The sequence below is a fragment of the Mustela erminea genome, chromosome 8 (assembly GCF_009829155.1).
Source record: "Mustela erminea isolate mMusErm1 chromosome 8, mMusErm1.Pri, whole genome shotgun sequence".
NCBI lineage: Eukaryota > Metazoa > Chordata > Mammalia > Carnivora > Mustelidae > Mustela > Mustela erminea.
In genome coordinates this window covers 2868682-2890129 of record NC_045621.1, presented here as the reverse complement: position 1 = coordinate 2890129, position 21448 = coordinate 2868682, and the positions used below count along the sequence as shown (strand labels likewise).

General features: G+C 43.0%; 2 protein-coding genes across 4 annotated transcripts in view; one reads left to right on the top strand and one right to left on the bottom strand.

The window, feature by feature from the left end:
- Nucleotides 1-3506, bottom strand: part of C8H2orf88 (chromosome 8 C2orf88 homolog) — a 63077-nt gene extending 59571 nt beyond the window's left edge. For 2 of the 3 annotated variants that reach the window (XM_032354177.1, XM_032354179.1), the window contains exons 1-2: nucleotides 3400-3506; nucleotides 853-1034 (exon numbers count right to left, since the gene is read on the bottom strand). The gene's annotated coding sequence lies outside the window, so the exon portion shown is untranslated. The remainder of the gene's footprint in view (nucleotides 1-852; nucleotides 1035-3399) is intronic. The other variant, XM_032354178.1, reaches the window with a different exon arrangement.
- LOC116596872 lies at nucleotides 881-17393 on the top strand. The gene is given in 8 exon segments (XM_032354049.1): nucleotides 881-1061; nucleotides 1128-1144; nucleotides 1252-1623; nucleotides 1625-2203; nucleotides 2205-2635; nucleotides 16020-16147; nucleotides 16830-16942; nucleotides 17348-17393. Coding segments are annotated over 5 exon segments (1242 nt in total). The 3' UTR covers nucleotides 2298-2635; nucleotides 16020-16147; nucleotides 16830-16942; nucleotides 17348-17393.
- Nucleotides 17394-21448: the final 4055 nt, after the last annotated feature.

Here is a 21448-nt window from a genome sequence, read left to right as displayed (position 1 = left end):
TAAATGTAAAAACATGAAATAATAAACACATTAGAAAACAGTAGGTGAGTTTTATTTTATCCTTGGGAAGACCTTTCTAATGATGATTCAGAATCCAGAAAGGCTGACAGTTAAAAGTAAACACAAAAACAAGTACTTTTGCAGGTTAGAAATATACCAACAGCAAAATCAAAGTACAAATGACAAAGTAAGAAAGACATTTGTGACTCACAGTACAGAATAAATACTTACATTCTCTCTCTCTATATATGTATATATATTCACATATATGTAAATTTATAGAAATAAAGGAAAAGATCAACTTTATATGAATGTGGGCAAAGGATATGAATGGATAGGTCACGGGAAAGAAATTTTCACTAAACATATGAGAAATTGCCAAACTTCACTGGCAAAAATACAAATTAATATTCCACCAAGATAACAATTCCTCAACTATCAGATTAGCAGAATCCAAAAGTTCTCTAGCACACTGCAGGAGAGGCTCTGGGGAAGCAGACACTTTCAAACAGCGCTTGTAGAAGGAGGAAATGGAATAACCACCAGGAAGGATTTTCTGGAAACATCTACTAGAATTTCAGATACACTTACTCTTGACCCAAAAATCTCATTTCCAGGAATTCCAGTATAGATATAGATTGATATAGATATCACAAATAACATGTATACATGCATACATTATTTGTACTAATATGAAACAACAGTTGTGCAAGGATATCCCTTGCAGGATTTTTGTAAGATCAGAAGATTGGAACAGAAGCACGCAGCAGTAGGGGCTGGTTGGGTAAGTCATGGGATATGTGGACAATAGGAAACTGTGCATCTGCAAGAGAGAATAAGGAACATCCTTACCAACTACTGACTTGGAAACATCTCCAGGATGAATTTTCGTGTTCGAAAAGGTAAAGAACAAAACAGTGTGTATTTTCGGTTCTTCTATGTAAACGACTGCGGCCACCGTGCACTCACGCTCGCGTACATGCGCAGGGAAACACTGGACCACGCACAAGCTGATAGAGATAATAATCCAGCAGCTGGAGGGAAAAGGTGGACAGGCGAGGGTAAGAATGAGATTTCGATGTAATCTTTTAATTTTGATACATTCAATGAATATTGTGCATGTTTAGGAGACTGTAAATGTTCAGTGTGGCTTTTCTTTTCTCACAGGATAAATTTCAAATTCCTGAGGCTCAAAGCATCCCTGCACAACTTGGCCCTAGCCTGAAGGGCTTTTCCTTTCTCATCTCCTAGCCCTGCGGGGACCTGGACCCGCGTCGGTGGGGCCGGAACGAGGAAGTTACGAAGTCGTGGTCGGAGGAGCTTCCGGCGCGTCTGGTCTCACCCGCCGGGCGGTCCCTGCCCTCGAGCCGCCGCAGAGGCGCCTGGGAGTTGTGCAGGCGGGCGCTCCAAAGAGTGGCGGTGGCTGCGCTCATCAGGGGGACGGGGCAGCCGGAGTTTGGGGCCGAGGGACAAGCCAGGCCCTGGTCCAGTGAATTCATACACACTGGGAAGCGAGGCCCCGTGAATATGATTCCTTTCACCACAGAACTCCCGGACTTCCGGCGCCGTCGTCAGGGAGCTCTCGAGTGTTCGCGGAAGCACCGTGTCGCGCTGCTCTCGGGCACGACCTCGCGACCGGACCGGTCTGTGCGCCGCTGTGCTCACCCCGAGCGCGGCTCCCAGCCGGCGCCGTCCGGGCTGTGGCCGTCGTCCGGTCCGCCACTCCGTCTACCACCGACCGTGTTCCCTGCGCTGCGCCTTCTGCTCCTGTGACTCGTCCGTCCGCGGGTGTCTCCCCCACGACCTCTCACCCGCTTCGCCCATCCCCCAACCGTTGCCCTCCTCAGGGAGGTCTGCTAAGGGCGCGCGTCCCCTGACAGGCTTCGGGAAACCACTGCTCCTCTGCGGTCAAGGTGATACTAAACCCCTTCCCCGGCCGTCCGGCTCCGGCCCACAAGTCCGTCCCGCCACACCTCCCGCCGCGCGCCGCGACGCGCTCCCCTCACGGTGCTCCCCCCACAGTCCTCGTCCATGTCCGGGGGGCGTCGAGCTGCTTCTCGCCGTGTCCGCACCGTCCCTGCCGCACCGCCTGACGCCCGCTCGTCCCGCTGTCCCCGCCGGGTCGTTCCTCCGAAGAGGCGCGTCGTCACCGCCTCCGCTTCCTTCCACACGGGACTCCGTGACTGACGCGCATTTACTTGTTTCAGGACTCGCTGCCTCACGACGCGACGAGCTCCACGAGGCCGGAATCGTTCTTCTCAGACTCCGAAGGCTGCTCGGCGGACGGCGGTCAGTGAAGGTTTGTGAGGACATGAAGCTCCGTAAACCTCCAGAGCGAGATTCCGATGCTCTTTCCCCAGACGTGGAAGCGGAGGGGCAGAAAGGCCGGTCGTCCTTCCAGCGTCCCCAGCACAGTCCGCGTCAGCCCCACGTCCTGGAAGGCGGCGTTTCCTCCCGAGTGTGAGCGGCTCCTCGCGGGAACGACCAGAAGGCGGCCGCGGCCCCGGAGAGCAGCACAGCCCGTCCTGGCTGACGGCGGCCTGGTGGCCGGCGGGGAGCAGCCTCCGTGGGGGCCCTGGGAACGGCCCTGGGTCTCCCCCTCACGTCACAGAACACGGATGCGGTGGGATATCCTGTAAGTGGGTCGAGGGAAACGGGTTTTCGAAGGGAACTGCTCTCAGGGTCCCGCGGGATGGAGGGAAGAGCCCAGAGCGGGAAAACGAGCAAGGAAAGGGGGCGCGGCGTCCCCGCAGCCACGGGGACGAGAGAGCGCGCGCGTTTGACCGACAGCACGCGGCTGCTTGGGAACGACCCGCGGCTCTGAACCAGCGGCGGCGACGGGAGCAGAACCGCCCGAGGGTCTCGAGGCTCGCAGGCAGGACGAGGCTGCGGCCCTCACCGCACTCCCTGGGGCTTCCAGTGCTTTTGTCCCTGGAGAGACTCGTACTCGAGGGTCTGCCCCTCGCCCCCCATCGAGTTCTGGCCTAACCGGGTTCCTCTGGAAACTCCGGCTTCACCGCGGTTGGCTGAGTTGCTCCTGCTGCGAAGGCCGGGCAGAGCCCGCGAGTCGTGAGGGGCGGAGTGGGCGGGGAGGCTTCCCCGGAGGAGAGCTGGAAGTTCAAAGATCCTGGGGTATGTTCAGTACCACATCTTACACTCTCAGAAGTGGGTGTCAATCTGGGTGTCGTCTCAGGCCGCTCACAGACGCGGCAGGCCCAGCAGGAGCGGACATCAGCCGCTTCTAAAATGCAGAAGCTCCTGACTTGAGACACTCCATTAGGCTTGAACCTCTGCTCGCTAGACTTGGCGAGCCACGGAAACTGGTCCTATCAGGTTTAGTGTGTCAGTCACTAAAAAGCAAAATATTTGGTATGAAGAGTTTGCTAAGCAAAACTGTACCTTAAAACTGGAATCCAAATGATCCAAAACAAGTATCCTATGAAGCGTGTAGAAACAAGCGGGTGGCTTCCGAAGGCATCCACGGCTGACTCCCAGGCCCCTCCTCCTAGGGACAGTTGCTAGGCGGTACCCGATTTGCTCACAAATGCACTTTCCACCCAGGGATCAGCGCTGTGATGACACACAACCCACGGCTCTGTCAGTCGTGCTGCTCCTGTTATTAAAGGCAAGAGACCGTGGCCAACATCACTGAGGCTGGTGGGTCGTCTCGTGGACAGGAACTGCGCCAGTGTCTTTCCTGAACAAAAAGATGAAGATCTTTGCCTTCTAGGTCTAGGAGTCTTTAGAATAGTTTAAGGCTGCCTGTTCATTTGTTCTTAATTCCTCTGAGGCCAGTGTAAATGTTGTCAGGGATCAGCACACCGGATAATGGATCTGACTTGTCTTCCAAGTTTTCTTATTGATCTACAAAACACCAATACTGCAATTCATTTCACTTAAACTTACTTAAAAAATATTTAGTAGGCAGATTCTGAGAATTTGAAATGTATAAAGAAAACAAAGATGTTGTTCTAGAATTCTGAGGTTTTACTTTTATATTCATGGTAGTAATGTGCTCAGTAATACAAAAATAAAAGGAAGTATGATTGGCCCTTTTCCCAAATGCAACTTTTTCTAGTACATCTGTCCAATCATTAATTGGATGAAGTCCCATCATGAATACTCAACACTTCCAAGAACAAATATAACTTTTCCTCAAAGCAGCATGCTTTTTTTCATTTTTGTTAAATTATTCTAATTTTTATTAAAGGTGCCTTCCCATTCCTGGTCTTTTAGACTTAAAATCCTGGAGCTATAACTGCCGCCTCTACGATATTTTTTCCATGTCTAGTAACCAGTCTTGCTTTTTATCTCTTTTGTTCTCTCTCCCCATGAGACCTCCTGTCTATTAATGTTTTCCTGCATCACTTTAGTCTCTTTGCCATTCCCTCTTTCTCTCTCTCACTTTCTCTCGGTGTTTAGTCTGGAATTGAGAAGATGCGATCTTAGCCCCTCAACTGCCTAACAAGCCTTCTGCTCTAGTCACCTCACGCCTTCTTCAAAATTCCTGGCACCCAGTAGGCTTTATGATTCCTTGCTTTCTTCTATTCTGCTCTAAATATTTACTCCTACCTCTAAGCCTGTTTCACCCAGAATATCCTACTGCTTTTTGTCTCTAATCATGCCTGAATTTAGTCATTACCTAAAATTATTCTAAATTCCCACTTCCTCCATAGAGCTTTCCTCACTTCTTCAAACTTACACTAATAGAAAGCTCTCACAAGTATCTTTCAAAGTTGTCAGTTGGCATCTCCATATGTTCTAAAATGGAAGTTATCAAGAATCTGAAGTTATAATAAGAATTGATACTTGTATCATGCTTACATTGTACTAAGCACTAACCTAAGTATTTCCATTTGTTAAATTCAATTTTTCACAACAACTTCATGAAGTAGGTGTGACTATATCATATAGTCTTATAGATATAACTATAATCCTTTCTTTATAAATGAGGAAACTGGGGCCCAGGGGAGCTACATAACGTGCTCAAGGTCACACAGTAAGCTGCAGAGTTGGGACTCAAACTCAGACACACTAGTTCCAGAGTCCATGCTCTAAACCACTAATCCTTATACTAGGTTTCTTCCAGTTTTAAATTTCCTACACATTTGACTGAAGAGAAACCAAGGAGGGGAAAGATTCAGCGACCCGTCCAAAGTTACATAAAGCGGTGGTTCTCCAAATGTCATATGCTGCGAATTACCCAGAGGTCTTTTATTTTTTAATTTATTTTTTTTAAAGATTTTATTTATTTGACAGAGATCACAAGCAGGCAGAGACAGGTAGAGAGACAGGCGGGGTGGGGGATGCAGGCTCCCCGCTGAGCAGAGAGCCTGATTTGGGGCTCGATCCGAGGACCCTGGAATCATGACCTAAGCTGAAGGCAGAGGCTTTAACCCACTGAGCCACCCAGGTGCCCCATCCCCCAGAGGCTTTTTATTTATTTATTTATTTATTTAAAGATTTTATTTATTTATTTGACAGAGAGAGATCACAAGCAGGCAGAGAGGCAGGCAGAGAGAGAGAGAGGAGGAAGCAGGCTCCCTGCTGAGCAGAGAGCCCGATGTGGGACTCGATCCCAGGACCCTGAGATCATGACCTGAGCCGAAGGCAGAGGCTTAACCCTCTGAGCCACCCAGTCGCCTCGCCCCAGAGGCTTTTTAAAGATTTTATTTGTTTATTTGACAGACAGAGATCACAAGTAGGCAGAGAGGCAGGCAGAGAGAGAGAGAGGAGGAAGCAGGCTCCCTGCTGAGCAGAGAGCCCGATGTGGGACTCGATCCCAGGACCCTGAGACCATGACCTGAGCCGGAGGCAGCGGCTTAACCCACTGAGCCACCCAGGCGCCCCCCCAGAGGCTTTTTAAATGCAGATTCTAATTTTGTAGGTGTTGGATGAAGACTAAGTGTCTACATTTTTAACAAGTCCCCACACGATACCATGTTACTGGTCAACATACCACACTTTGAATAGCAAGTTCTACCAGAAATGCCAACCGTGACTGGAACTCATTTCTGATCTCTCCACCTAGGGTTATCCCAAACACTGAACAGGTGAGGTAGGAGAAAATGTGACAGAATTTGCTAGGAAAACATGTTCCCCATTTTGAATCACTTCCTTACAGATCATGAGGGGCAAATAAACTTCATGGTGCTTTTTTTCCGTGTGAATTTTTATTCTGTAGTAGTATAAGAGCTATGTTTAGACGGCTCCAAGCTTTACCACCCTCCTCAAATGTGTGCAAGTATGTGGCTTGTCCAAGATTTCTCATCCATAAATTCATGATTCACATCTCTACATCCCATCAGTTTATTGCTCTGAGTAGTGATCTGGGGATATGAGATTGAAGGAGGAAAGAGTATTTGGGGTGGTGGGGGACAGACTTTCCGAAATCCCAGAAAGCTGGAGTCAGGACACCACTCATGGATATCTGGGCATTCATTCTGCTTTTTCTTCTCAGTGAGCTTGTTGCTGAGTGAGGCTAGAGAACCAGAGAGTCCTAGATGTCTTAATTGCTTTTTCCAATAAAAGCAAATATTGCCCAAGTTCTTCCTAAATAGTAATGTATGTCCCTGGTATTAAAAAAAATACAGGACGGGGCACCTGGGTGGCTCAGTGGGTTAAATCCTCTGCCTTTGGCTCAGGTCATGGTCTCAGGGTCCTGGGATCGAGCCCCGAATTGGGCTCTCTGCTCGGCAGGGAGCCTGCTTCCTCTCTCTCTCTGCCTGCCTCTCTGCCTACTTGTGATCTCTGTCTGTCAAATGAATAAATAAAATCTTTAAAAAATTAAAAAATAAAATAAATAAAGAATACAGGACAAAATAAAGCTTCCCAGACCTAAAAGGTGTACCGTCTGCAGCTAGTGTTAACGGTTGTTTCTTTCTCTTCTGGGGGCTCTGGTGGCCAAGGGAAGCTGCACTGAGATGTGCTGAGCTCTGTGGCCGCTGGCTTCCCCTAAGCCTGCGTGCTCCTGGCCAAATATGCCAATACATTGAAAACCTCAGGACCGGGAGTGGGTATATTCCCTTGCTAGCCATCCATCCTCTATTTAAGCCTATAAAGTGTGTGTGTGTGTTTTAAAAGAGCATGGCAGTTCTTTTGATGTCATTTATTTCCATCTATCATTTAAGTTAAAACCACCTCCTCCACCCTCCTTTTTCCTACCACTCCTGCCCTCTCCAAATCTGTGAATTTGTGGGCCAAATTTTCTTTGCTTTGTCTTCCCTCACCTAAAGTCTTAGTTCTAAAACTTACTCTATTGTGCTGTGCCCTTAAGCAAGTCTGTATCCAGGAGCTTTTATTATGGACTCTAAAGAATATTAATCACCAACTAAAGATTTTTTTGTTGTTGTTAAAGAAGCAGAAAATAAAACAGTATTCCTTACATTTCTTTTAGATGTATTTAGATTGCCAAATAAAATAGCTCTTTGAGACCTGAAGAATAAACCCTGTGGGTTTCCCTCCTATTTGAGAATCAAGGAATTATTCAAGGATTAAGCTTTTTCTTAAAGGAAACTGCAAAGATGCTTTCAGTTTACTCTAGTATTTTTATACGTATTTACACAACATGATTTCCTGTTAATAACATTTAACTATATAATGATACTTTCCATTATACAATCTACTCTCATTTCAATACATTACTTCGGTAGTAATAAATAAATCTGAATTATTAATAACAATCTTGTTTTTAAAAAGGTTTTTGAAGGTTTTCAAAAATGTCTCCTTATATCTCCTTATTTTCATAGCTTTGTAGAAGAAATTTGTTGAAAATCTATAGCTCCAGAGGTGCCTAGGTGGCTCAGTGCGTTAAACCTCTGCTTTTGGCTCAGGTCATGGTCTCAGGGTCCTGGGATTGAGCCCCGCATCAGGATCTCTGCTCAGCAGGGAGTCTGCTTTCCCCCCACCCCCGCCTGCCTCTCTGCCTACTTGTGATCTCTGTCAAATAAATAAATAAATAAAATCTTAAAAAAAAAAAAGAAAAGAAAATCTATAGCTCCAAGAGGTGCCGTGTTGTGTCATTAATCTGCCTCCTTCTTTCAAAACATAACAACTTTATGGGGGAGGAGGGGTTTGTTTTGTTTCCCTCAGTACTCTGCTCAGTGATTTCCAGAAAAGAATTTTGCCCCACAAACTTGACTTTAGTAGAAATTGCCTTCAGAGTGCCATGTCAACCACCATGAGCTTATGTCACTAATTGGTGACATAAGCTATAGCCCACATGAGTGCGAGGGAAAGGGGAAGCTCTACGATAATTCACGGTTACAGTATTGATTTCTGAATCGATGACACGGTGGCTGATTTGTTGGCTCATTGCATGTAAATCGAGTCCAAATTTGTACTTTGTAGGAACGTTGTTTTAAAGAGCACAGGAACATCCAAAACTGTTTCATTATGGTGACACCGGAGACAACAAAATCCTCTGAATTATGTAGAAGCCATTATCTCACAGACAGGGATGGGCTTCCCACAGTCAACTCACTGCAGTGAGTCTTGCAGTCATGGGTTGTCTGCATTAACAATGCTATGGATTCACGTACCCCCAACACTCAGGAGCACGTAAACTTGAAGAATTAAGACAGCTTCTGAGGGGCACCAGGGTGGCTCAGTGGGTTAAGCCGCTGCCTTCAGCTCAGGTCATGATCTCGTGGTCCCGGGATCGAGTCCCGCATCGGGCTCTCTGCTCATCAGGGAGCCTGCTTCCTCCTCTCTCTCTGCCTGCCTCTCTGTCTACTTGTAATCTCTGTCAAATAAATAAATAAAATTTAAAAAAAAAAAAAAGAAAGCTTCTGAAAAACGCTTTGGAATCAAATGTGGAAGATCTGAGGTGGATAAATTTATATTTGAAAATGAAAATTATATTTTCATAACCTTCATGAAAGCACTAGACTGATTTTATTATCTACAGAATAACCAGACTTTGTACCCAAATACCAAGCTTTGCTAGAGAAAAGAGATTTGGGAGGAGCAAACAAAGAAAAAAAATGATAGGTGAAATTTTACTGGTAAAATAAAACTCTGTAGAAAGAAAGGTAATACAAACCAAATAAAAATTAGAATACTAGGGAACAGGGATGATTTAATGATGAAGATAAAAAAATACATTTTAAGCGTATGCTTAAAAACGATGAATGAGGAAACTTAAGATACAAGTAGACTTTAAAAATGAAATGAAGATACGCAGTAATTTAAAAAACTCAAATTCTCATTGAGAGACATTTCTTGGATAGTCAATGTTTTGTGTAAGAGAAGTAATGATCTCAATAAGATCACAGCCTGCACGTGGCTCTGTCAGTCCATTCTCCACGTCAATACCATAGCCTAAGAAATTGCAGGTCAGTACAACTAGGAATAAGCATGTCCAAGAAATAAAAGCTACATCAAACTGGAAAAAACTGAACACGATTGGTGAGTCAAAGAATGAGAATGATACTTAGAATCACTTTACATGAAAAACTTACTTGGAGTAAGAAACAGTAGGATTTGAATTGGTTCAATCCCAAAAACAAAAGCAACTAAAAGTCTACGTTAAGACGAAATGGATTACACAAGTAAATAGAAGAAATGACGAGTGTGAGCAGATAAGTGAAAGCGGGCTTGGCAAGGTTCTACATCATCTTTAAAGAAACAGAGAAGCGAGCAGAAACTTCAGAGAACATAGAAAATGCTACATACGGTGAACAGCATCAGAGGGCCGGTTCTAGTCATCCTTCCTCCAATTCCAGCCCAGGTATGACAGGATTTGGAGCTCAGTCTTCCCGGACGGGACGGGGCACAAGCACACTTCTCCTTTGAGGTCACTGTCACTTTGAATTCTGATGCCGCTTTCTCAACAGTCCAGATGAACTCAGCCACTTTCCCCCAACACAATCTCACCACTAGGTTGCAGTCTTAGCTCGACTGCTGCTGCTTTAAGAACACCTGTTCCCAAAAGTTCATTTTCTCTTTGGTTTCCTTTGCCTTTGGAGACATATCTTGAAAGAACTTGCTGTGGCTGATATCGAAGAGATTACTGCCTATATTCTCCTCTAGGATTCTGATGGATTCCTGTCTCACGCTGAGGTCTTTTATCCATTTTGAGTTTATCTTTGTGCACGGTGTAAGAGAATGGTTGAGTTTTATTCTTCTACATATAGCTGTCCAGTTTTCCCAGCAACATTTATTGAAGAGACTGTCTTTTTTCCATTGTGTATTTTTTCCTGTTTTGTCGAAGATTATTTGACTATAGAGTTGAGGGTTCATATCTGGGCTCTCTACTCTGTTCCACTGGTCTGTGTGTCTGTTTTTATGCCAGTACCATGCTGTCTTGGTGATCACAGCTTTGTAGTAAAGCTTGAAATCAGGTAATGTGATGCCCCCCGTTTTATTTTTGTTTTTCAACATTTCCTTAGAGATTCGGGGTCTCTTCTGATTCCATACAAATTTTTGGATTATTTGCTCCAGCTCTTTGAAAAATACCGGTGGAATTTTGATCGGAATGGTATTAAAAGTATAGATTTCTCTAGGCAGTATAGACATTTTAACAATGTTTATTCTTCCAATCCAAGAGCATGGAATGGTCTTCCATCTTTTTGTGTCTTCTTCAATTTCTTTCATGAGTGTTCTGTAGTTCCTCGAGTACAGACCCTTTACCTCTTTGTTTAGGTTTATTCCCAGGTATCTTATGGTTCTTGGTGCTATAGTAAATGGAATTGATTCTCTAATTTCCCTTTCTGTATTTTCATTGTTACTGTATAAGAAAGCCACTGATCAAAAGCTTCTGCACAGCAAAGGAAACAGTCAACAAAACAAAGAGGCAACCCACAGAATGGGAGAAATTTGCAAATGACAGTACAGACAAAAAGTTGATATCCAGGATCTATAAAGAACTCCTCAAACTCAACACACACAAAACAGACAATCATATAAAAAATGGGCAGAAGATATGAACAGAGACTTCTCCAATGAAGACACACAAACGGCTATCAGACATATGAAAAAATGTTCATCATCACTAGCCATCAGGGAGATTCAAATTAAAACCACATTGAGATACCACCTTACACAACTTAGAATGGCCAAAATTAGCAAGAGAGGAAAAAACATGTGTTGGAGGGGATGTGGAGAAAGGGGAACCCTCTTACACTGTTGGTGGGAATGCAAGTTGGTGCAGCCACTTTGGAGAACAATGTGGAGATTCCTCAAGAAATTAAAAATAGAGCTTCCCTATGATGCCGCAATTGCACTACTGGGTATTTGCCCCAAAGATACAGATATAGTGAAAAGAAGGGCCATCTGTACCCTAATGTTTATAGCAGCAATGGCCATGGTCACCAAACTGTGGAAAGAACCAAGATGCCCTTCGATGGTCAAATGGGTAAGGAAAATGTGGTTCATATCCACTATGGAGTATTATGCCTCCATCAGAAAGGATGAATACCCAACTTTTGTAGCAACATGGACGGGACTGGAAGAAATTATACTGAGTGAAATAAGTCAAGCAGAGAGAGTCAATTATCATATGGTTTCACTTATTTGTGGAGCATAACAAATAGCATGGAGGACATGGGGAGATGGAGAGGAGAAGGGAGTTGAGGGAAATTGGAAGGGGAGGTGAACCATGAGATAATATGGACTCTGAAAAACAATCTGAGGGGTTTGAAGGGGCGGTGGGGGGCGGGTGGGAGGTTGGGGGAACCAGGTGGAGGGTATTGGAGAGGGCACGGATTGCATGGAGCCCTGGATGTGGTGCAAAAACAATGAACACTGTTACCCTGAAAATAAATTTTAAAAATTAAAAAAAAAAAAAAAAGAACACCTGTTCCCAAGCAGTGAATCATTTTAATGGTTGAACAGGTATTACTTCTCCCTTGTGCAAGAGGACAGGAGGTGATGCAAGCCACACTTTATCAGTTTATCAATCAGTTCAGCAGCCCACCTGGATGCTCTAGCAAGTATCTTGTCTTTCAAGAACATCAAAACTCCCATGTTGCTCGCCCACCCAAAAAAACTCTCGGGAGTTGCCCCTCTGAAAAAGCTCACTCAGCCAGCTGCCTCTTAGGAGCTTTCCTCTACTTCAGGATGCGTGATCATGTAACCAACAAAAATCATCCCCTGGGTATTTTCAGCCTCTATCTTTAATATGTGACCAACAGTAAATAACAGGCACATAATTACTTCCTGTTTCCAGGGCTTTTCTTGGGTCCCATGACCCCATCTAAGACCCCCATCAGCCTTGTGCTGATTCCTTTGAGAAGTCCCCCTTTCTGTAATCGTTCTAGGCACTTTCATGAGTAATTCCCCAAATGAGCTTCAGAGAATGTTTATTCTTTAATCTCTAACAGCATCTTTTATAGGAACTTGACACTTCTTATTTTCTAAAGGAAAACTCAGGGAGAGGCAAAAATAAAATAAGGAAATGAAACAATAATGTCTTATTTATAATGGATTTGAATCCTTTTGAAACGTTTCCTAATGGAAGTGCTCATAAATGCCATGTTTCCCTTCCATGAACAACTCCTAAATTTTGTGGTTGTTTTGGAGGGGAGAATGGCTATCACAAATTCTTCCACAGAACATGCTTAGGTATTTAGTTTGGAATATATTTTTAAAAACATCTCCAACAATAATAAAGCATCCAAGTATAATTTAAAAATAAGTCATATGTAACTATAAGTCCTCAAAATTCCTAGAATAAAGAATCATCCCATAAAATAAACAACATTCCTTTACAGCCTAATGCAGACCAGACCACATAGTCAATGCTTGCCATGCAGGGTTTCACGTAATCTGGACCTAAGCCCTGAAAGGTAAATTATTTTATTATCCAGGTGGTTTTCCTTTTGCATGGGAGGTAATACAAGACTATAAACAAGACCGTGTAGGCTGTAACTGTCCAGAGATTCTAATAATCAATGGGAAAAATGGCAATGATCCATAACTCTAAAAATGTTTTGTCAGGGGGCACCTGGGTGGCTCAGTGGGTTAAAGCCTCTGCCTTCGGCTCAGGTCATGATCTCAGGGTCCTGGGATCGAGCCCCACATCAGGCTCTCTGCTTAGCAGGGGGCCTACTTCTTCCTCTCCCTCTGCCTGACTCTCTGCCAACTTGTGATCTCTGTCAAATAAATAAATAAAGTCTTTAAAAAAATGTTTTGTCAGAACTTAAAAATTCTCCTATTGTTAGATTCTAAATATACAGGGAAATCAAACAATTCATAAAATCAGTAAATTAGCATCCTGCAATTTAAAACAGTAGAAACACACAGAACTTATGTGTTTTGTTTCTTACTGAGACCAAGTTATAAACAGAAAGCAGTAAACGCTCATCGAGAAAAGTGTGATCAGCTCCAGCCTGCATCCTCCTGTCGTGTATCTTACAGTGGAGCTGATGAAGTTCTTGAACCTAGATGAGGTTCAGTGGGGTGAGGTTCGGAGCCGATGGCTAAGAAAGAATTCTTAAGACATCTTTGGTGCAAAAAGGTGGTTTATTAGAGCACGGGGACAAGACCCGTGGGCAGATGGAGATGCTGCCCGTTATCCTGAGGAGTGGCTGATTATATACACAGGAGTTGGGTAGGTGAGACCAAAGGGGAGGATGTTAGTCTCCAAGGAATTTTGGAAGCAAGGTCTCCAGGAACTTGAGGGGCTAGCTATTGTTGGGAGAAAGGTTATGTATTACTAGTAGTAAAAGTCTTCTTGTAGAGAACCCTTTAGATGTATATCAGTGGGTCATATGCTTGGGAATGATTCTCGACAGTATCTTGGAGATCTAGAGATAAAGTTTCACATTTCTCCTATCAAGTGTCCTTGTTAGTGAGATTTGGGTTTAGAAGAAATTTAACTTTATTTAGGGCTTGAGGAACTGAGTTATTTGCCTCTGGAAATTGTGCTATTGTTAAGATAGCTTCTTTGTTGTAAATCTCTAGGACATTGGTAAACCAAGGGAGAATCCTGTCTTGCAGGATTGTGATCTCTGCAAGTTAACTATTTGTTTTTCTTTTAGGGCAGTCAGGGGTGCCTGAGGAATGTCACACATATTACTGAAGGGAGTGGGTGGAGAGGGGGTGCAAGGTGCCAGCTTTTGCTTTGTCCTCAGCCAGCCTCCTGCTCCCTCATCAGAGCCAGCATCCTCTCTGTTCTTTGGCAAATGGGCATGCGCCTTTCTCAGCGGGATCCAGCTTCTCCTATTTTATCCTCTACCAACATCATGCAGTATCTTAGAGACTTCCTGTGGTGGGAGATTCTTGCCAGCATCTCTTCCTCTGGGACATCTTGCACTTTCTCTTCGTGATTACTTTGCTCATTTGTTGCTAAGGCAGCCTCTCTAAGTGTCTCTGCTTGCAGGTCTAGGGTCTCTCCAGGGGCAGCAATGGCTACAGTCCCATGGTCACTCCATTTATGTTTGGTTTTAATTTCATTTCCAGCATCACTGCTTTTCATTTCTTTGTTGCATTTCATCTTTTTGGCCAGAATCTTCTTTTGGTCAGTGATTTTTATAAAATGTCACATGTGTTTTATCACTGGGAGCCAACGAGACAGCACAACCACAGGCCTTGTGGTGTGTGCGTGAACTGATGGCAGGTGCACAGTGCCTATTATGGACAGACTCTGAAAACGGTGATGTGATTGGTTATTGACCAAGATGTGCTTCTGTTATTTACACAGACATTTGAAACAGAAATGCTAGTAACAAAGTTTGTATTTTATGAAATTTGTCGCGGCTACTATGTGTGGTAGCTGAAATTTGAACTGCATTGTTGGGAAACTGGTGTTATTTAACTAAATGAGGCTGGATGAAATGTGTACATGTTGGAACTGTGCAAAGTGAGGACTGCCTACACTCCTTTCAAGTATAAGAAGGACTAGAAAGGTTAAGTAATTTTCCCAGTGTCACACAGCAGGTAAGGGGCCAAACGAAGTTTCAGCCCTAATTTTTTCTAGCTCTAAGACTCAGGTCTTAATATTTTTCAACTCTTAGTCCCCTTCGCTTGTTTCACCCATCCCCTCCACCCTTCTCCGTTCTGGCCATCACCACTTGGTTCTCTGTTTTTAAGTATCTGTTTGTTGATCTGTTTTGTTTTTTGAGATCCTACATATAGGTGAAATCATATGTGTTTATCTTTCTCAGACTGACTTGTTTCACTCATCATAATACCCTCCAGATCCATCCATTTTGTTGCAAATGACAAGAGTTCTTTCTTTTTTGCTGCTTAATAATACTCCATTGTTTGTATGTACCACATCCGCGTTCACTCATCTCTCAGTACACACCCAGGTTGCTTCCATATCTTGGCTATTGTCAATAATGCAGCCATAAACACAGGGGTGCACATGTATCTTTTTGAATTAGTGTTTTCAGATCCTTTTGTATCCTTAAATCCCAGAAGTGGAAGTACTGGATTGTAAGGTATTTATTTCATTTTTTCTTAACTTTTTGAGGAACCTCCACACTGTTTCTCCGTGTTTCCACCAGTTTTCATTCCCACCAACAGTGCACAAGGGTTCATTTTCCTCTACATCCTCACCAACACTTGCTGTTTCTTGTGATTTTTATTTCAACCGTTTTGACAGTGAGGTGCTATCTCCTTGGGGTTGAGGTCTTAACAATTTCAAATTGCTTCGATGACTGTGCCTTTATTCTTACAAGTACTTGAGTTCTGCTTAATGGCATGTCTTTTACTTTTCAGTTTAACAAAGTGACAGTATCTCATTATACTTTTAGGAATATTTAACTACTTCCTAGTCTGAGTCTCCCAAACTGTGTTCTCAAGATATTGTTAATAGGTGTGGCAACGACCATAGAGCTGTGCTCCTGGGGCTCACGGGGCATTGAGGAAGCCAGAGTGAACAGAAGAATGGGCAGGAGAAGAGCTAGAGTCGTGGGATCAGAGAGGAACCAAGCGGCCAGGCCATGTGGGATCTCAGAGGTCTGCATCAGGATTTGGGCTTTTATTCTGAGTGAGATGGGAGACTGCTGAAGGGTTTTGAGGAGAGGATTATGGTGTGAGAGAAATATATAAACAACCTTCTCTTTTCTCAGACCCAGTAATTAATGAGAAGGAGATTCAGGGAAGAGAGGCAGACAGCGAGAAAAGCATGAAAACTGTTCCGCTCTCCTGACTTGGGGAGATGGGGATGAGTGTTCAGTACATCAGGGAAATGCCAAAGGTAAAGGAGCCGCGCTCTCTCAGGCTACCCCCCACCCGCCCCCACATGGAGCCATTGCAACAGGTTGACATAGCGTGATCAGACAGAGGGATACTGAGAGGTTCAATCTCCTGCCTGAGAATCTTTTCAAATGGCAGCCATGCAGACAAGGTGGCCATAGCCAGAAGGTGGTTCAGGGCAGACTGCACAGGCAGAGCTCTGATGCAGCCACAGAGTTCAGAAGGGAGCATTTCCAACTCAGTACGTGTCCCCAGGATGGGCTGTGTTAGCACCATTGCCACCTAGGAGTTTTCAGAAATTTAAAGTCTCCTACCTAACCCTATTCAACACGAATCTCTGGGATGGGTGGTGGTGGTGGTGGTGGGGTGATGTCCAGGAATTTGTGTTTTAACAAGTTGTCCTGGTGGTTTTTATTCATGTTACAGCTGGAGAGGCTCTGGTCCATAGCAACATCAAGGGCTGAAAGTGAAGCTGAGTCCATCAGTGAGTCCTGCAAGTGTCTTTGCCTAAGCCTAAAAGGAAGAGCATCTTACTACAGCCGCTAGGCAGATAGGTTGCCCAGCATGCAAAGGAGGCAGTGAAGGTAGAGCCCTAGGAATGCCAGGAGCCTATCTTGCCCCCATTCCTTCAGGTCTTATGAGCCACATACCTCTCAATACAATAATGATATATCTCCTTTCAGACACCTGACCTTCTTGGAGGAGGGAAGAGGATAGATAAAAGACGGTATTTTATGCAAGAGAACCCAAACACTTTTATTCAAGAGAACCCATACACTTTCCAAAAGAACTACAGGTGACTCTTGAGTAACACAAGGCTTAGGGGCACCAACCCCTTACACAGTTGAAATTCCATGTATAACTTTTGTCACCCCCAACTTAACTACTAATAGCCTGTTATTGACCAGAAGCCTTACTAAGAACATAGCCAATGAACATGCATTTTGTAGGTTATATGTATTATATACTGTATTCTTACAATAAAGTAAGCTAGATAAAATAAAATATTATTAAGAAAATCATAAGGAAGAGAAAATACACTTACATTACTGTATTATAAAAAACAAAGCAAAACAAAATACCAACCTATGCATAAGTGGACCCACGCAGTTCAAATTTGTGTTGTTCAAGAGCCACCTGTGTTTAAAATATTGGATGGAACTTCAGACTGGACTTTCTTTTTTATTTTTGTTTTTCTAAGCAAAAGGTGGTGAGCATGGGTTGAAGACCCAGTCAGCTGCAAAGTGAAGAAGACTCAAGTTATGGGCACGCCTGGATTCTCATAGTATGATTGTACTATGTTAACATGTAATTAACCAGTTTCCAAAAGGGAAAGACTATGTAGTATTTTCACACTTATTTCAACAGAGGATCCTGTTTTTTCCTCCAAGAATAATAAGAGCTAACCCTGATTTCATGCTTTCTATCTGCCAGGGGCTATATTAAGTAAAAATATGCCCCAATAACAGTATAGAATAACACGGAAGTAGTTTCTATACCATTCCCACTGTGACAGAGGAAACCTGCAGTAAAGGTAGTGGATCTCAGGGGCCCTCTTCACTTGCATAGGCCTCTTCTAAGGCCCTATATCTAAGTTTTTATTTATAATTTGGTGTTTTTCTTTAAAAGGGCCACTATATTTCAGCTCCACTATCCCTTGTCATGTAACTGCCACCTACAAGAAATGAGAGGTCCATAGTAGAGCTTACTTACCTGGTAAAGAAAAATAATGGGAGAACATATCTGCATTAGCCATTTGCATCTTACAGGTTAGGAAATGGAGACACAGAATTATACAGAGCTGTAGTAAGTTATTCAGTCATACCATTAGTGTGCCTCAAGAGCTGGGATTTGAGCCCAGTCATCTGACCCCACATCCCAGACCCTTAATCACTAGTCTATACTGCCTCTCTACAGCTTGAGGCATTATTTCCATTATAAACTACTTTTGGAATTTGTTTATAATAGATTATGTCAGGTGTCTTGGAGGAAAAAAAATTAGTACACCTACACACACCCATACAGAGTTAAATAGCCACATGAGAACTTAAGGCTAAAGCAAACCTAATTCTGCCAGATGGGAAACTAAGTCTGGGCTGCTGGCTCCCACCTCACCTCCACCTCTGGGCCATAAAGGACCAGAAGAGGCTAGAAGAAGGAGGAAGAAACTTATGAAACCAAGAGCCATGCTCAGCAATGGAAACCAACATTGTGAGTGCTCCTTAGGAATCAGAAAGCAGCATAGCCCAACATAGAGTGAAATGATGATAAGGGTAGAGGGGAGGGCCAGAGGGCCACAACTGAGATACAGACTGAGGCAGATAGTGCTGATGGCAAATTTCATTTCTGCTCTCACTCTCCTATGGGAACCTAAAATGGGGGTGGCAGTCATGGTCAGTCAGCCAAACTGGGGCCAGAGCTAGAATATACTTCTTTTTAAAGTTGAAAGTTTGACCAACATTGAACGCTTGCAGGTTTGTATAGGAATCAGAACTCTGCAATGCGACATTTGCTGTACATTAACACACATTAATGCACACATATGCACACATGTTGCGTGAGCATGAACCTCCCAGACCTGGAACATTGCCCGTTACACTGATCTCATGGAGATAGAAGGCAAGAGTATTAGCTGGGAGCAGCCACATGAAAATGGAAAAAGAGCCTGGGTGGCTGGAGTGGAAAGGCAGAGGAGGTAGTGTCTTATTGTGCATTTCTTATATTCCTCACTCCCTGACCAGGAAAGGAAATAAAAAATAAAGCCATTTGCTCTGAGACACGAATAGTGCCTCCAGTGGAGGGATTGAGAATACCCAAGGCAGGAGTGGAACACTGAAAAGGAAAATAGGAATAACGGAACCCCAGATTAAGGTATACATGCATTTCTTCTCTCCTCCCTGTCTTCTCATCCACTCTTCACTCACTTTTTTCTCTTCTCTCTCTCTGTCTCATGCACACATGCATGTTCACACACACACACACACACACATACTCTATGAGAAATGTAAACCAAGATTTAGGATTTTGCTTAAGGTAAATGTCACTAAGCAAGGAAATCCATTGTGCCAAAAAATAAACATGAGCTTAAAAAGAAAAATTAATTTGATCTTTAAGGAATGTGAGCATTTGGAAATAAAGATAAAAAACTCAAATTACAACAAAATTTAACAATTTTAAAGACAGAAAATTCTAAAGGCTTTCAGAGACAAAAAGAAAAAATTAAAATGAAAAAAAAAGGAAACAGAAACAATCCCCTCCAAAATCAAGAATCAGAGAAGGATTAGACTTTTCATCAGCAATGTTAGTTAGAAGACATTGGAGTAATATCTTCAAAGTTCAGAAGGAAAATACATTTAAACCTAGAATCTTATTTCCAGCTAAACTATAGTTTAAATGTAAGGAGAAGTAAATATTACAGAAAGTTTACCATACATCCTCTTTGAAATAACTATTATAGGTCAAACTCAGGAAAAAAAAGGAAGAAGTTCAAGAGCAAGCAGTGAGATACATGTGAAAGAGTAAAGACTTTTGTGCTTTAATTGTTTAAATGAGCAATTATCACAAAACCCACTTGACCTATATGAATCTGGAATAAAATTCTAAGTCATACAAATAGGAGTTTGGGGTATATAGATAAAAGTCAAAGTGTTTTAAGAACCAGTTAGGATTATTTGGAAAAAAAAAAAGACTGAGATACTGATAAATTTTAGATAGTTTCCCTGTTTTAGTAATTTAGAAGTAACTACCAGAATAAAAGTAGAATCCAATAAATGAAAGGAAAGGAGAAAAAGAAAAAAAAACTCAGGAAGAAAGTATGGTTTCTTTTCCTAGCTTGCCTCAAGGTTTTGTATTTAGGTAGTTACTTGGGAAAGAATCCCAAAGAATAGGAGTAGCGGACTGGCAGGAGTGACGCTGAGTAGGAGGGAAAGCCAACTTCATGGAATCAGCTTAAGACTACATTATCAAGTCAATCAGAATGGTGGGCAACTGGAGCTCAACCCACTAGGGTCTTCTGAGGAACCATGTGGAATGCACCTTAGAGGGGCACTTAGGTGGCTCAGTTGGTTAAGTGTCTGCCTTTCATTAAGGTCATGATCCCAGGGTCCTGGGATCAGGTCCCACATTGGGCTCCCTACTCAGTGGGGAGTCTGCTTCTTCCTTTCCCTCTACTGCTCTCTCTGTGTCAAATAAATAAATAAAATCTTTTTTTTTTAAGACTGCCCCTTAGAATCATCTATTCAAAGGCTAGAAGAGAAGGATAATTATCCTTTAGCTCCTCTGCATCATTGATCAAGGTTTGCCCATGGTTGTTAATTTGTCTGCACTTCTTGGTTCATCCATGTGTCACAATGGTGGGAGGTTCTTGCAGGTGTCCCAGGCAGTGGTGGTAAAGAAACCTTGGAGTAGAAAGCAAGAGATTCACAATGCAGCTGAGACAATATGTTGTCAGGTTATACCTCTACGTAGGTGGTGGTTTCAACAAAGGCTGAAGTAAAAAGAAAAGCCAAAAGATGGCAGCAATGATTGTAATGATGATCATCATAGAGAGGTTCAACTCATTAGGTTTAAGAAACGTAATACTCTGTCATTTGAACTTCAAAGGATGCATACACAAATATTAATATTCTGCTCCTTCAAAGACTTGACACATAATCTATGTTATCGGACTTCAATAAAATAAAATTAGAACTGAGAAATAAAGTTCTTAGGGGGAACTTCTCCCTTTTATTTCTTCTTCCTCCTCCTCCTTCCCCTGCTTCTCCTTCTGATTTTAGTAAATTTGGTTATCTGAATGAGTCTTGTTGAAATCAACTGAATACACTGGATAAGTAATTTAAAAAAAATCTTCTTTAAAAAACTGTCTTAAAGTTAACAAAGAGCCAACAAGATTGTAAGGACTTACCAGGTAAAGCCTGAAGGGAACAGTGAAATTTAAAGGGGTAAGCCAATACAGAGTCCTCTTTTCACGTGAAAATATTTGCCAATCCCAGTATATTTGAACTTCCATTTTGCTAACTTTATTTGAGTGAGGAGATGAGAAATAAAAACCCAGGGTCATATGAGGTGAGGAATCTAACACCAGACACTTCCCACATTAAGCTGGACTCTCAAAAAGTTACATTCTGAGACTAAGGATTAACTAGAAATGAACTAGCACTTGTGGGGTATTATAGTATACATTTCCATCATTGAGGTAGACCCAGGGACCTTAAGTCTTGAACATGGATTAAGGAGGCCTTGATAGGGTAATATAATCCATGTCTTTAGGTATCTGGCAGAAACCAATTCAAAACTTCTCTGG